The following is a 12,014-nucleotide window of genomic DNA, read 5'->3' on the forward strand; positions in this document are numbered from 1 at the left end:
GCAGGTTTCCACCAGTCTCGGGCAAGACCAGCTGAGATGCAGACCCCATACCTGCTGGGGCTCTAGTCGTTGCTATGTTGGGCACCAGGCGAGGCCTGACACCTAGGTGTGGAGTAGTTGGGCAAACTGGGAGAGAGGCTGGAGGCTGGGAGAAAGGAGAGGTAGCTTCGGAGTGGGAAAGCGGGGAAGAAGAGGTGGTCTCAGGCTGGGCCAGCCCTTATCCTGCCCGTCTATTGGCCCAGGCTCCACCCTGCGCGGCTCCCCATGGGAGGTGCTGGACTCCGCTCTCCTCCTCCGCTGACTGCGGGTTTGGTTGAGGTTCACTCCAGGCCCCGGAGAGGAGCATGTCTTTCCCTCACAGCTGTCACAGTGAGAGGATGGGGGGCCCAGGCATGGGGGACAGCCCAGTCCCTTATTCATCCACCCACCGGTCTGTCCACACCCGCCCCCACTCCCCCCCCCCACCCCCCGCCATCAACAAGCCGTCCCAGCTCCCTCCGGAACCCAGTCATTGTTTACATTCGGGTTAAAGATCCCTCTTCAGTTCCTCCTCACACCGCGGGGGGCCGATACCCGGACAGGACTCAGCTCTCGCTGGCCCGAGCATCGGTAGCCCTGCCCCATCCCCTCAACTTTGTCCTCAGGTCTGACCTCTTCCGTTTCCCTCAAGCATCCCTAGTCCTGGGGGAGGGGCACTCTGCGTGAACGTCAGCCACTGCTGTCACCATGGCGCCACTGCAACGCCCATCTCTTCACCCCCGAAGCCACGGCGGAGCCCTTCACCACGGCAACGCACTCCCACGGCCCTGAGGGCGGACTGCCTCCGCCCCGCCTCGCGGACAGAGGGAGTGACAAGGGACGGGAGCGGGGATAAGGACGGGAGGTCACGCCCCGTCCGGAGAAGGCCGAGCCCCGCCCCGCCCCGCCCCCAACACCCCCACCTGATGCCTTCTCGCCTGTTACCCTCAGGCCCCGCGGCCGCGGGAGCTCCACGCCAGTCTTCCTGGACCGCAGGGCGAGGCCTGCGGGGGCCCGTCTCCTCGCGGAGCGGTCGGAGACCCCGTGACAGTCCCTTCCGCCTCCCCTGCTCCCGCTCCGCCTCAAGAGGGGCCCCGCTTTCTGATTCTTTTCGTCTATCTCTCTCACCCATCCAGCAGACATTTATGTGGGTGTCAAGCCCTCCCCTGGCATCCCAGGATGAATGAAGAGTACAATTTTAACGCAACCGTCATTTCATTCGTCCCCAGGCTCTGGGGGCGCGCGGCGGCTGTGTCTGCCTCTGTTCCTTTATCGCCCGCCTCCTGCGCGCGCCTCGGGGCGTTTCTTCACCCTCCCCATCAGCGCCCGAACCCGATGGTCCTGGGATGATCTGGGGCCAAAGCGGGAGCCTCCTGCAGTGCCCGTCCCAGACCTCCAGCCCGGAACCTGGACGCCGATGACTTACCGTCGGCCACCGACCCTGCGCGACCAACCGCTAGTCTCAGGGACAGCGTAGCCCCAACCACGGCCCGGTGGGCGCCCTCCCCAGGTTCTTCCCAGGGCGCTGAGGTGTGGCGAGGGCGAGGCCGCCCCCACGTCCTCGCCGGGCGCTGAGGAGCAGCCAGGCGCGGAGAGGAGCGCATGGAGCCTGTGGGCACCGGAGATTGAGGCCACTGGCCTGCAGCCCAGCGCGACGGGGCGGGCAGACGGGGGCGTGGGGAAGGGTGGGCTTCCTGGAACCCACAGGGGCATTGGGCTGGGTGCAGTCACTCGGGACCCAGGAGTCTTCGGTTTTGGACTTCTGACAGTGCCACGTCTTTCTCATCTTGGAGAATGGCACCACCAGTCACGCTGTGTGAGTCTATGCCCCTTCCCTCACCTTACACTCAGTCTAACTCTAACTACATCCGGCTTCCTTCTGAATACTCTCTGATTCATGAACTGAGTGGATCCGGAGACGTGGAAGCACGGAACAGCGTGCGGAATCTCCGAGGGAAGGCGGGTAGGTGGGAGGTAATCAACCAAAGACCTTATATGCATACTAGAGGCCCAGTGCACGAAATTTGTGTGTGTGTGTGTGGGGGGGGGTAGTGGTAGTGTCCCTCAGCCCAGCCTGCACCCTCTCCAATCTGGGACCCCTCAAGGGATGTCCGACTGCCCATTTAGGCCCGATCCTACTTGGTTGGGTTAATTTGCATACTGGTAGGATCGGGCCTAAATGGGCAGTCGGACATCCCTCTCACAATCCAGGACTGCTGGCTCCCAACTACTTGCCTGCCTGCCTTCCTGATTGCCCCTAACCGCTTCTGCATGCCAGCCTGATCACCCCCTAACCACTCCCCTGCCAGCCTGATTGATGCCTAACTGCTCCCTACCAGCCTGATTGCCCCTAACTGCCCTCCCCTGCAGGCCTGGTACCCCCCAACTGCTCTCACCTGCAGGCCTGGGTCCCCCCTAACTGCCTTTCCCTGCAGGCCAGGTTGCCCCCAACTTCCCTCCTCTGCCAGCCTGGTCACCCCTAACTTCCCTCCCCTGCAGGCCTGGCCCCTCCCAACTGCCCTCCCCTGCTGACCTGATCATCCACAACTGCCCTCCCTTGCAGACCTGGTCCCTCCCAACTGCCCTCCCCTGCTGGCCATCTTGTGGTGGCCATCTTGTGTCCACATGGGGGCAGCCATCTTGTGTGTTGGAGTGATGGTCAATTTGCATATTACTCTTTTATTAGATAGGATTATTAGATAGGATAGAGGCCTGGTGCACGGTTGGGGCCAGCTGGTTTGCCCTGAAGTCTGTCCTGGATCAGGGTGGGGGTTCCCTTGGGGCGTGGGGTGGCCTAGGGGAGGGGCCTGTGGTGGTTTGCAGGCTGGCCACGCCCCCCGGCGACCCAAGCGGAGGCCCTGGTATCTGGGATTTATTTATCTTCTATAATTGAAACTTTGTAGCCTTGAGCAGAGGCCAGGGCTGCGGGAGCTTGGCTTCCTCCATTGCTGGGGAAACCCAAGCCTCCTGTTCGCTCCATGGCCACAGCCATCTTGGTTGGGTTAATTTGCATATTCGCTCCTGATTGGCTGGTGGGTGTGGCTTGTGGGTGTAGCAGAGGCATGGTCAATTTGCTCTTTTATTAGATAGGATATGCAGGACCCATGGACACGGACAATTAGATGGTGAGGGACTGGGGCCGGGGTAGGCTGGAGGGGATTAATGGGGGAGAAGGGGGACATAAGTAATACTTGCAACAATGAAGATTTTTTCTAAAGTAAACTGTAATTGAAAAACATTTAAAATAAATAAATACTCTCAGATTCACTCGCTTTTTGGCTTCTCCACTTCTCTTCTGCAGGACCAGGCCACCATCTAGTGACTGGGCTCAGGAATAGCTGCCTAACTGGTTCCCGCATCAGAATCTTATAGACCGAATCCCATCCTGTTATTCCTCTGCTGAAATCCCTTTGTCAGTGGTTTCCACCGCCCCCATCATCGCTTATTGATTTGTCTCCCCCATTAAGAAGGCCGTGTAAATATCCACGAAACCACTTTAAAATGGAGCCGGAGCTGCCATCCCAGAGGAACTGCCTGTGTGCGACTCTTATGCCTCAAACCTTCGGAATGTTAAAACCGGGCAAAATAACCTTTGCACTGCGCCGAAGCAGCCTTGTTTCCCAAAGGAATGTTTGCAAAGATAACCAGGAAGCAGCTATTATGACTACTAGACTGAAAATTAAAACATGGTGTAGCCCAGCTGGTGTGGCTCACGGTTGGATCCCAGTCAGGGCACATGCAGGCAGCCAATCAATGATTCTCTCTCGTCATTGATGTTTCTCTCTCTCTCCCTCTCCCTCTCTAAAATCAATAACACACACACACACACACACACACACACACACACACACATATATATTTTAAAGAATGTTCCTGTCTCATTCCCCTGTTGTGGCTCCTGTTCCCAAGCCAGGATGTTACGTTCCAGAGTGGCCGTGGGCGAGAACACTCTGTCCCTCGGGATGTTTTGGCACTAATTTCCACCCCAAATGGGTGTCGCCCCTCTTCTTCTTCTTGGCCAACTTCTCTTCCACCAATATAAGCGCATCCTGGAGGCTGGTGGGCAGTCATGCATTTTATGGCAGGCCCTACACACAGCCGGAGTCTGGGGACCCTGGGCCTCCACAGCATCCCCCAAGCTCTGCACATGGTCCTTTTAACAGTGCTGGTCGTGATGAGCTTGGTGTTTGGTAAGTGGCTCAAAGGGATCCAAAGGCCTGCTGGATAGAGGAACCCCCAGATGCCAGGTGTCTGGGGACATGTGCCCAGGCAGGAGGAAAGAGATGGGATGAGTGGGCTTGCTGGGGTAATGCCTGGGCACTGCTAATGCACTGATGGTCACTCTGAGGGAGACGGCTGGTGACATCCCAGGGTTGTCTCACTCAGCAGCAATGACCTGAATGGAGATACTGAAGGGAACCCATTAAAATCTCAGGGCAACACAGAATAGGGAGGGTTTGGGGAGCAAGCCAGATGACAGCACCAGGACCCACAGGGGAGAAAGAGGCTGGAAGCAGCCTGATAGCCTCCTCACTTGGCTGCAAAGCACCATCGCCATAGAAACAGGATTCAAAACATTTGTCAGCATCTGTCTCACACCAAGTGCTCTGCTGGGACTGGGGGCTCATTAATCTGTGGTCTTGGCCAGGGACCAGAGGGAGAGATGTACAGTCAGTACTCCATATGTGCAGGTTCTGCATCCCTGGATTCAACCGAGGATGAAAAAAATATATATCTTTTTTATAAAGTGGTTTATTATTTTTAATTTAATAAATCTTTATTGTTCAGATTATTACAATTGCTTCTCCTTTTTCCCCCTGTAGCTCCCCTCCACCCGGTTCCCACCCCACCCTCTGGCCTTACCTCCCTCCCACTGTCCTCATCCACAGGTGTACGATTTTTGTCCAGTCTCTTCCCGTACCCCCCACACCCCTTTCCCCCTAAGAATTATCAATCCACTCCCATTCTTTGCCCCTGATTCTATTATATTCACCAGTTTATTCTGTTCATCAGATTTTTAATTCACTTGATTTTTAGATTCACTTGTTGATATGTATTTGTTGTTCATAATTTTTATCTTTACTTTTTTCTTCTTCTTCCTCTTCCTAAAGAATACCTTTCAGCATTTCATATAATACTGGTTTGGTGGTGATGAACTCCTTTAGCTTTTTCTTGTCTGTGAAGCTCTTTATCTGACCTTCCATTCTGAATGATAACTTTGCTGGGTAGAGTAATCTTGGTTGTAGATTCTTGCTATTCATCACTTTGAATATTTATTGCCACTCCTGTCTGGCCTGCATAGTTTCTGTTGAGAAATCAGCTGACAATCGTATGGGTGCTCCCTTGTAGGTAATTAACTGTTTTTCTCTTGCTGCTTTTAATATTCTCTCTTTGTCTTTTGCCCTTGGCATTTTAATTATGATGTGTCTTGGTGTGGTCCTCTTTGGATTCCTTTTGTTTGGGGTTCTGTGCACTTCCTGGGCTTGTAAGTCTATTTCTTTCACCAGGTGGGGGAAGTTTTCAGTCATTATTTCTTCAAATAGGTTTTCAGTATTTTGCTTTCTGTCTTCTTCTGGCACCCCCATAATTCTGATGTTGGTATGCTTGAAGTTGTCCCAGAGGCTTCTTACACTATCTTCAAATTTTTGGATTCTTTTTGCTTTTTGCCTTCCCGGTTGAGTGTTTTTTGCTTCTTTGTATTTCAAATCTTTGACTTGATTCTTGCATTCCTCTAGTCTGCTGTTGGGTCCTGTATAATATTTTTTATTTCAGTCAGTGTATGTTTAATTTCTAGTTGGTCCTTTTTCATATCCTCGAGGGTCTCATTGAATTTATCGGCCTTTTCTAGGAAATTCTTGCAAAACCTTATAACCGTGGTGTTTTTTTTTTTTTGTTTTTATTTATTTATTTATTTTTTTTACAGAGAGGAAGGGAGAGGGATAGAGAGCTAGAAACATCGATGAGAGAGAAACATCGACCAGCTGCCTCCTGCACACCCCCCACTGGGGATGTGCCCGCAACCAAGGTACATGCCCTTGACCGGAATCGAACCTGGGACCCTTCAGTCCGCAGGCCGACGCTCTATCCACTGAGCCAAACCGGTTTCGGCATAACCATGGTTTTGAACTCTATATCCAGTCGTTTGTTTTCCTCCATTTCTTTCGTTTGTGATCAGTTTCTTTGTCTCCACATTTTCGTTGCTTCCCTGAGTTGGTAGGGTGGCTTTGCGTGCTAGGTGTCCTATATGGGCCAGTGGGTCGGCCTCCCAGTTACCTGAGGTGGACACTCTTGGTGCACCCCTTTGTGGACTGTGTGTACGGCCTTGTTGTAGTTAAGTCTTGATTGTTGTTGGTGTCACTGGGAAGAATTGACCTCCAGGCCAATTGGTTTTGAGGACCCGCTGTGTCTATAATGGAAGAACTGCTGAGTGGGAGACATGCTTAGGGGGCAGGACTTGCTTCAGTGGGGCTTTGGTGCTCACTGAGTCTGCCTCTTGAATGTGTCTCTTATGGATGTGAGGAGTTGAAATCTGGTGTCTCACACTGACCACTAGGTACACTGGCTTCTGGATCTCCAATGGGGTGCTGGTCAGCTACTGACTGAGGCCACCCAGCAGGAGGTACAGCGAGAACTACAGTTTTCTTCTCTTTCCTTGGGGTTTGGAGGTTTTGGAGCTGTCTGACCAGAGCTGCAGTTTGTTTGGTTAAGCTGCGATAGGGTAGGCCCAATTATATGCAAAAGCCGCTGCTTGGAATTTGGGTGGGTTTGTAGATTGTGCAGGGTGGGGTCTCAGGGAGTCACTAGGCTAGGGCATGGCAAACAGCGATGGCTGCCAGTTAGCCGTCTCTGCGTATCCTCGTTTCCAAGTCCCCACGTCCCAGCGCAGTAAACAATAATTGCGGGGCGCACCTCTGCAAGAAAGTCACCCTCACTTTCCGACCCGATGGTAGACAGTCCAGCTTCTCCCCGAAGGAGTTTGGGTCCCCAGCGTCTCCCCAGAAATTGGAGTTCAGAGTAATCGGGAGCTTGTCTCCCTTCGGGTTGAAAGAAGCAGTGCACCCAGACACCCGCCGCCAACCCGATTTGCACGCCTCCGTACCTCAGCTTTTCAGCGCTTGTGCACGTCTCAATGCTCTTTTCTCTTTTCTCCTAGTTGTAGAACTTCCACTCAGCCAGCTTTCCCATGGTTCTGGGTGATAGACGTTTTGTCTTTTAGTTGTAGTTTTGAAATTGTTGTGCGAGGCAGCAGTTTAGGTGTTTACCTATGCCGCCATCTTGGTTTCTCCCTGAAAAATATTTTTTAAATGATATTGTTGCTTGTGTGTACTATGTAGTTAGGCCTATGATGGTTGTGTCTGTACTGAACATGTGCGGACATTTTTCTGTCTTTATTCCTTAAACAATATAGTATAACAACTATATACTAGTATATTGTATTAGGTATTACAAGTAATCTATAGATGATTTAAAGTATTGGGAGGATGTGTGTAGGTTATATGCAAACACTACATCATCTATAATAATAAAAGCATAATATGCTAATTAGACCAGACAGCCGAACGACCTTCCGGACGTCCTTCTGGACGACCTTCTGGACCAAGCCAGGGCTGCGAGGGCTGAGGCAGCCCCCACAGTTGCATCAGGCCTCTAGTTTTATATAAGGGACTTGAGCAGATTTTTTTATCAGTTTGGAACCAATCCCCTGTGGATACCAAGAGACAACTATATATGCATGTGTTTGGGAAGGCTTTGGTGGACAAAGTTTAATATGAGTCTGTCCTATGATAGAACCATCAAACAAAGAATGTGGCCCTGGGCTGCTTGAAATCTCTTGTCTGCACTAAGCGGAGATTCTTCTTGTCCTGTGATGACGCATTTTTTTTACTTCTTGTTCTTCTTTTTTTTCAAAGAGGAAGGGAGAGGGAGATAGAAACATCAATGATGAGAATCATTGATTAGCTGCCTCCTGCATGCCCCCCACTGGCAATCAAGCCTGCAACCCAGGCACGTGTCCTTGACTGGAATCAAACCTCCTGGTTCATGGGTCGAATCTCAACCACTGACCCACACTGGCTGGGCCGGATGGTTTTAAAGAATTGGTGATTTTATGGTTTTCGGAGATGGGGGAGGGGAACAGTGGGGTTGACCTGGAAAATAGGCAGGCAGAGGCATGGGGTCAGGGCTTGTCTGTGTTCTAGGTAAAACTGATCCTGTCAATCAAGAGCCCCCTTATCCAGCTGAGTTCCCCAAATACCTGCGCTGCTATCGGTGCCTCTTGGAGACCAAGGAGCTGGGGTGCCTGCTGGGATCTGACATCTGCCTGGCCTCTCCTGGCAGCAGCTGTATGACTCTCTTCATCAAGAACAGTAAGCTGCCTTCTGTCTGTCTGGGGCCCAGAACTGAGTCTCTACATTTCCTAGCCCCAACTCTCAGACACTGCCCCATCACCGACGCTCTCTCCTTCAGAGCCATTCCTTGACTCCACCGCCACCCCCTGCCCTTCTCAGCCCACAGCTGAGTGTTATACCCTCCGCAGGAGCCAGCCTGGAGATGGCCAGCTACCTCTTCCAGTCTCCTTCACCGAGGCTTACTTCGTTCTCCTTCACCCTTAAGGGCTCATGTTCACCGAAATCTGAACTTTGGCTATCTTCCCGCTTCACTCTCCCAGAGGAATTTCTCTGCTTCCCTGGCGTCTGCACACCCACGTCAAAGAGTCTGAGTGGTGGCCACACTGTCCATCAAATTGCCCTCTGGACACCTCCCCTCAACTTTTCACTTGCCCAAAATAGTCCAACTCTTTGTTCTTCATGCTCGCTCTTCCACCTGGCCCCGCACCTTCTTAAACGTTAACAAACACTAACACAGCCTCTGGGCCAGGTAATGTGCTAAGCACTTACAGCCCTCTGAGGTGTTCCACAGCTGAGGACAGAGGCTGGGAAAGGCCCACACCTGCCAGTCGCCGAGGGCTGATCCACAACCTGTGGTGGCTCCAGAGATGGCACTCAACCACCACTGCACGGAGCTGCCTGTATCACATCGCCTCGCACCCTTCCCAGATAGCTGCACGCACGTGGCTCAACACTGCTGCTTTCCAGGGCTCAGAGGAGTCCCTGCCCACTCCTGGCCCAGTCCCCAGCTCCCACGCACGAAAACAAAAACTACTCTTTTTATGTCTGGATTCCCCTTTCTGTGATCTTTTGGGCATCCCACCTGTACTCTACCTTTACCTCCTTCCCCCACAAACAGTAGCATAGCCCTGTAGACACTGTTCTGCACTTGCTTTTTAAACTTAAGTTATGGGAACATAACGTTTCCTTAGCGGTTTGTAAACAGCATCCGTGCCCCACCAACCTGCGCACAGCGCTCCTCGCCAGGGCGTCAGGCCCACCTGTCATCCCGCTGTAGGACCTTAGTGACCTCTGCTCTTCAACTCTCTCAGGCAGAAATTTTTCACCCTCTAATATATAGGGGGGAGGGGGCAAAACGGGGTTAATAATAAATAATACAGTAATAAATAAATAATACAAGAATAAACTTCTGTGTACTCACAACTGTAAACCTACTTTTGCCCACCCTGTTACTATTTTTTTTTTAAAATATATTTTATTGATATTTTACAGAGAGGAAGGGAGAGGGACAGAGAGTTAGAAACATCGATGAGAGAGAAACATCGATCAGCTGCCTCCTGCACAACCCCCACTGGGGATTTGCCTGCAACCAAGGTACCAAGGTACATGCCCTTGACCGGAATCGAACCTGGGACCTTTCAGTCCGCAGGCTGACGCTCTATCCACTGAGCCAAACCGGTTTCAGCCCTGTTACTATTAATCCATAAAATAAACAACAAACCTCCTCTCTACAGCCTGGTCCCTGCTCAAGCTGTTGGCTCTCCCTCCTTCGCTCTCCCAGCCCCAGTTTAGCACCCTCCAACTATCACAATATTTCAAAGGGCTCTCTCACAACCTTCCATGGGGACTCCTGCTCCTTGGCACTCCCTGCCCTGCCCACTTCCAGGAGTCTCTGCGTTTGGGGGTGCAGGGAAGGGTGTGGGGCAGTGTAAGTCCTTGTGGAGGGAGGGAAGGAGGGTTTGGGGCTCTGCCGGCACCATATCGCTGTTACAGGTAGTGGGTCTGACATCATGGTGAGTGACTGTCGCCGCAAGGAGCAGATGAGTGACTGCTCACACACCCGCACTTCCCCGGTGTTTGGCTTCTGGATGTTCTCTCGGTGCTGTTTCCGGAATCTCTGCAATAACCCACAGAACAGAGCGTTCTACCTCCCATAGAACTTCTGCAGAGACCTTTGCAGTAAAATGCTGCCGGTGTCCAGCCAGCTCCCTGGTTCCCACCAGGACGCAGCCAGGACAACTTCCAGCCCCTCCCAGCAGCCGCCCCACCTCCCCCAGGTTACCTGACCCAGCTCTAGTTGCCTCTTGCTTGCCGCCCCTCAACACCCCCATTCACACTCTGCCCCTCCACAAGCTCCCTCTCCAGACATCTCTGGAGTTTTCCCTGTAAGTCCTCACAGTCTGACAGATTCCCTCGCCTCTTCTCCCACCTGTAGGGCTGCCTCGGCTCTGCTCTGGCCTTCTCCCTTCCTCCCACCAAAGCCTCTCTCGCAAGGTGTTCCTGCAGAATAAATTGGTCTACAAACTGTATGGTTTCTCTCTTCCAGTGGAGTTGGAGGCTGAGGGAGGGGTCCTGCCTGGCTGCCCCACTGGGGGACAGGTAAAGGGCTCCCAGCTCTTCTGAGCTCTGCTCTCGCCTGTCTAGGTATCTGATTCAGCTCTAAGCACAGAAAGGTGAAGAGGAATTGGAAGGAGATACAATGACGGCCAAAAGCGCAGAGGGCACCCTTGTTAGTGCTGTCAGCCCAGGGCGTGTGCGAACTGCAGGGAGGCCTGGGGAGAGGGTCGGTGGGCGTGGGCTGTGCAAGGCAGGCCCAGGGAGAAGGGTGAGAGGTGCTGGGACTCGTGGAGCCCGGGGCTTTGTCCCAGGCTCAGCTCCCTCAGGACCATGGCTCTACGCTTCAGTTTCGGGCCTTGGGGTCCTCAGCCTCTGAGGCTGTCTTCCAGTTTGGGCTTTTCTGTCCTATACCGAAATCAGAAGTATGGGGAATAGTGGGCCCAGCAAGAGGGGGACACACAGGTTTACTCCTCTTTGTCCTTCCAACTGCCTTCTGACCTAAACATTAACGTTGGTGTTTCCCACCGGAGCACGGGCCATGGAGTTAACACGTGGCCAGTGTCGTGTACATGAGTATATGCATATGATGCCATTTAAACCCAGCAGACAAAACCCAGCTGAACTGCTCCAGCTCTGGGCAGAGGTGACCCCGAGTTGGGGGCAGTGCCTAGAAGCAGCTTTGGGTACCAGAGGCCTTTATGCCGGCTTGAAACTGCTAACACAGAGCCCATCTTATGTATGTTTTGCCAGACGTTTAAAAACAGATAGGCCTAAGTCAGTTTGTCCCAAAGGCACGTGTATTTGCACGAAGCCCCCGTGTGTATCCGTGCACATGCACTCGCCAGGGACCCGAGGAGAGATCAGCTTACCTCTGTGGTGGAGGAGCGGAGATCGGGCTCTGGCCACGAGGCTGCATTACTTCTCAGAAATGGGTTTACAACCCCAGCATTGGATTGAGATTTGAAGGGCAGACCTGGCTGTACCTTCTGAGTCCTGGTGCTTAACACTGGGCCTGGCACAGAGCAGGCGTGTGCAGTTTGTTGAATGTATGCAAAAGGGAGTTATGACTATTAATTATTGCTTTCAGGATACTTGCTGTTTTCAAAAATAAAATAAAATAAAATAAAAGGCCCCCAGCTTGGGGGTCCTGGGTACCTGGATCCTAAAGAGAATGGACAGGCAGATCTCGCCGGGGTGGCGCAGCTGGTTGGGTGCCATCCCATGCACCAGGTCACCCTAGGGTTCCAGGTCAGGGCACATTCGGGTTCTGGCTCAATCCCCAGTAGAGGACATGCAGGAGGCAGTTAAAAG

At 52.7% G+C, this 12,014-nt stretch overlaps 1 protein-coding gene and 1 long non-coding RNA gene across 2 annotated transcripts; one reads left to right on the forward strand and one right to left on the reverse strand.

Annotated features, from left to right (window-relative positions):
* Positions 1 to 1,763: 1,763 nt before the first annotated feature.
* On the forward strand, positions 1,764 to 10,303 carry LY6G5C (lymphocyte antigen 6 family member G5C; the record flags this gene model as incomplete). The annotated part of the gene is made up of 4 exons (XM_080667157.1): positions 1,764 to 1,992; positions 3,320 to 4,208; positions 8,217 to 8,384; positions 10,140 to 10,303. Exons 2-4 carry the CDS (start codon positions 4,088 to 4,090, stop codon positions 10,301 to 10,303), a joined length of 453 nt encoding a protein of 150 aa, XP_080523283.1. The 5' UTR covers positions 1,764 to 1,992; positions 3,320 to 4,087.
* On the reverse strand, positions 9,906 to 11,993 carry LOC308247698. The gene is made up of 3 exons (XR_013960546.1): positions 11,859 to 11,993; positions 11,573 to 11,715; positions 9,906 to 10,263 (listed from the first exon to the last, which is right to left on the reverse strand). It is a non-coding gene; the product is annotated as an uncharacterized lncRNA (long non-coding RNA).
* Positions 11,994 to 12,014: the final 21 nt, after the last annotated feature.

Source organism: Plecotus auritus (genome assembly GCF_963455305.1).
Source record: "Plecotus auritus genome assembly, chromosome: 4".
In the NCBI taxonomy this organism is placed as follows: Eukaryota; Metazoa; Chordata; class Mammalia; order Chiroptera; family Vespertilionidae; genus Plecotus; species Plecotus auritus.